Raw genomic sequence first — 2921 nt, forward strand, 5'->3', positions numbered from 1 at the left:
AGGCTTCCGCGGCAGCGGATCCCCCCAGCGGGGGAGCGTAGGGGCGGAACTGCCGGCAGGCACTTCTGGGTAGACCGGGGTGCCTGATTGGCCGTTGGAGCGGGGCGGGTAATTCAAACCGCGGGCTTTAAAGCCGCGGGGTGACGTAGTTCCCAGCACTCGGGAACCAGCAGCGGGAAGGAGAGGAGTCGGGCACACGTGTGTCCAGCACGCACGTGTGCCCCTTTACCAACTGACTGACCGGAGGCGGTGGTGGCGGCAGCAGCAGCAGCAACAGCAGCAGAGGAATCGGCAGCGGGGGCAGCAGCAGCTGATCCCCCGAAGGTAAGTGGGGCGGAGGGACCCGGCGCAGCTGAGCCGGATCCGGAGGGGAAGCCCCCCGGGTCCCATATAGCTGAGCCGGTAGGGAGCCGCGCTCCTGAGCCGCGCGGCGCGAACAGAGCGTGCAAACAGGCGCGCTCTGTAAGAGCACGCCGGCGTTTGCGCAGGCGTTCGCGCCGGTGGGCAGGCAGGAAGGGCCAGGAGTGAGGTAGGGGTAGGGCATAGACACCACACAGATCTACAAACAGCAGCTCGGAATGGTGTCTATGAGGAGTGCTGCTGGGGCCTCTGCCCACGGGGACAAGGCTACCTGGGGCAGGTCTGAGGCCTCCACCCAGACCGAGCCCAAGGGGGAGCTGAAGTCCCCCTACCTCCTGGCCTGTGGAGGATCCCCAGCAGGGCCGGGGGGGGGCAGAGATTGGGGGCCCCCACACCTGTCCGGCAGGTGCCCGTCTTAGGGCTCTGGAGGCGCAGGTGAGGGAGCTCCGGGAGGAGGTTAGCAGGCTGAGGGGGATCAGGGAGGCGGAGGATGAAATTGACAGATATTTCCTTTCCCTGCAGGCCCAGGCACCCAAGGAAGAAGCAGCCCGGGGAGTGCCCTCCACAGCAGAATGGCAGATGGTCACAGACAGGACCGGAGCAGCTCGCAGCGAACCGGTACCAGCTTCTCCAGTCCGACTGGTGAACAGGTACGAGGCCCTGGTGACCCTGCAGGAGATGGAAGGGGAGGAGGAAACCCTTGGGCAAGAAGAAACACCACGTTCTTCACACTCCGAACAGGTCAAGAGATCCACGAGGACCCAGAGGAGGAGGCGACGAGTGCTCATCATAGGCGACTCCATCCTGAGAGGTATGGAAGGACCCATCTGTCGCCAGGACCCCTCAGCACAAGAGGTATACTGCCTCCCTGGAGCAAAGATTTGGGATGTGACGGAGGTAATCCAGGCCAGGATCAAGCCCACCGATTATTACCCCATGGTCCTAGTCCATGTGGGTACTAATGATGCGGCCAGGAGAACCCCCGATCACCTGATGGCGGACTACAGTGCTCTGGGCGGCGTGCTGAAGGAGTTCGGTGCACAGGTGGTTTTCTCTTCCATCCTACTAGTGACCGGACGAGGAAGACGGCAGGAGAACTGCATCAGAGAGACCAACTGGTGGCTTCGGCAGTGGTGTCTCGAGGCAGGCTTCGGCTTCCTGGACAATGACCCGCACATCACGACGAGGGACATACTCAGCTGGGATGGGCTTCACCTGTCCCCCAAAGGTAAGCGTGTGGTTTCTTCTAGGTTGGCGGATCTCCTCCGGCGGGCTTTAAACTAGGCTCGTCAGGGGGAGGGGAGTATGAGGGCAGGGGAAGCTGTGGACCACCAAACCATGTGGCACCCACAAGGACACCAGAAGAAAGAGAGCATTGGAAACCTGAAAGCCATGGGGAGACCAGCACTACAGAACAGGTAAGAAACAAGAAGGTAAGAAACAATGGGCCCCTTGGGACATGGAGTGGGGGGGCAGCAAAGGCACCAGTCACAGGGCTCAAGTGCCTATATACTAATGCTAGGAGCATGGGGAACAAGCAGGATGAACTAGCGTTCCTGCTTGCACTAAACACCTATGACTTAGTGGGGCTAACAGAAACCTGGTGGGATTCATCCCACGACTGGGCAGTACATATTGAGGGCTATAGATTGTACAGAAAGGACAGGTCGGGGAAGAAAGGGGGGGGGGGGGGTTGCACTTTGTCAGTGAGCAATATACATCAACCCTCATCAAGACAGAATCCAAGGTTGAGGAAGTGGAAGGATTGTGGGTTAGGCTACATGGGGGGCAAGGAGAAAGGGATTTGGTGGTAGGGGTCTGCTACAGACCCCCACACCAAGGGGAAGAAATAGATGCGGGGCTCCTGAGGCAACTCTCGGAGACCATAAAAGCTAAAGAGGCGGTAGTCATGGGGGACCTAAACTACCCGGACATCTGCTGGGAGACGCAGACAGCAAAGTCCCACCGCTCACGCAGGTTTCTAACCTGTGTACAGGACCTCCACCTGACACAGGAGGTACACGGTCCCACTAGGGGGAATGCCATACTGGATCTGGTATTGGCAACAGGGGATGACATGGTAGGGGACCTCCAGATCGGTAGCCATTTGGGAGACAGTGATCACCTATTAATAGAATTCACCATAAGACGTCGAGTGGGTAAGGTAACTAGTAGGGTGAAAGTGCTAGACTTTAGGAAAGCTGATCTCAATGAACTCAGGCGATTAGTCAAGGACGCACTGCAGAGTAGGAGTTTTGAAGGGATGGGAGCCCAAGAAGGGTGGCTGTGCCTTAAGGAAACGATCCTTCGGGCACAAAGCAAGACGATCCCCGAGCGAGGCAAAAGAGGGAAAGGGGCCAGGAGGCTTCCATGGCTGACCAGAGAAATCCAGGGCAGCCTAAGGGCCAAAAGGGGAGCACATAAAAAGTGGAAACAGGGAGAGATCACTAAAGATGAATATACCTCCTCTGCTCGTGCTTGCCTGGGGGAGGCAGTTAGGCGGGCCAAAGCTACCATGGAGCTGAGGATGGCAACCCAAGTAAAAGACAACAAAAAATTGT

General features: G+C 58.2%; 1 protein-coding gene across 3 annotated transcripts; it reads left to right on the plus strand.

Moving 5' to 3' along the window:
- Nucleotides 1-807: 807 nt before the first annotated feature.
- Nucleotides 808-2187, plus strand: LOC132248784 (uncharacterized). Of its 3 annotated transcripts, XM_059722993.1 has the most exons (3): nucleotides 808-1010; nucleotides 1102-1171; nucleotides 1430-2187. In XM_059722993.1, the coding sequence occupies exons 1-3, from the start codon at nucleotides 933-935 to the stop codon at nucleotides 1642-1644; spliced, it is 363 nt and encodes a 120-aa protein (XP_059578976.1). In that variant the 5' UTR covers nucleotides 808-932; the 3' UTR covers nucleotides 1645-2187. The 3 variants fall into 3 exon arrangements, with proteins under 3 accessions (XP_059578976.1, XP_059578975.1, XP_059578974.1); XM_059722992.1 differs by having other exon boundaries at nucleotides 808-1171; XM_059722991.1 differs by having other exon boundaries at nucleotides 1102-2187.
- Nucleotides 2188-2921: the final 734 nt, after the last annotated feature.

Source organism: Alligator mississippiensis, chromosome 2 (genome assembly GCF_030867095.1).
Source record: "Alligator mississippiensis isolate rAllMis1 chromosome 2, rAllMis1, whole genome shotgun sequence".
NCBI classification, from domain to species: domain Eukaryota; kingdom Metazoa; phylum Chordata; order Crocodylia; family Alligatoridae; genus Alligator; species Alligator mississippiensis.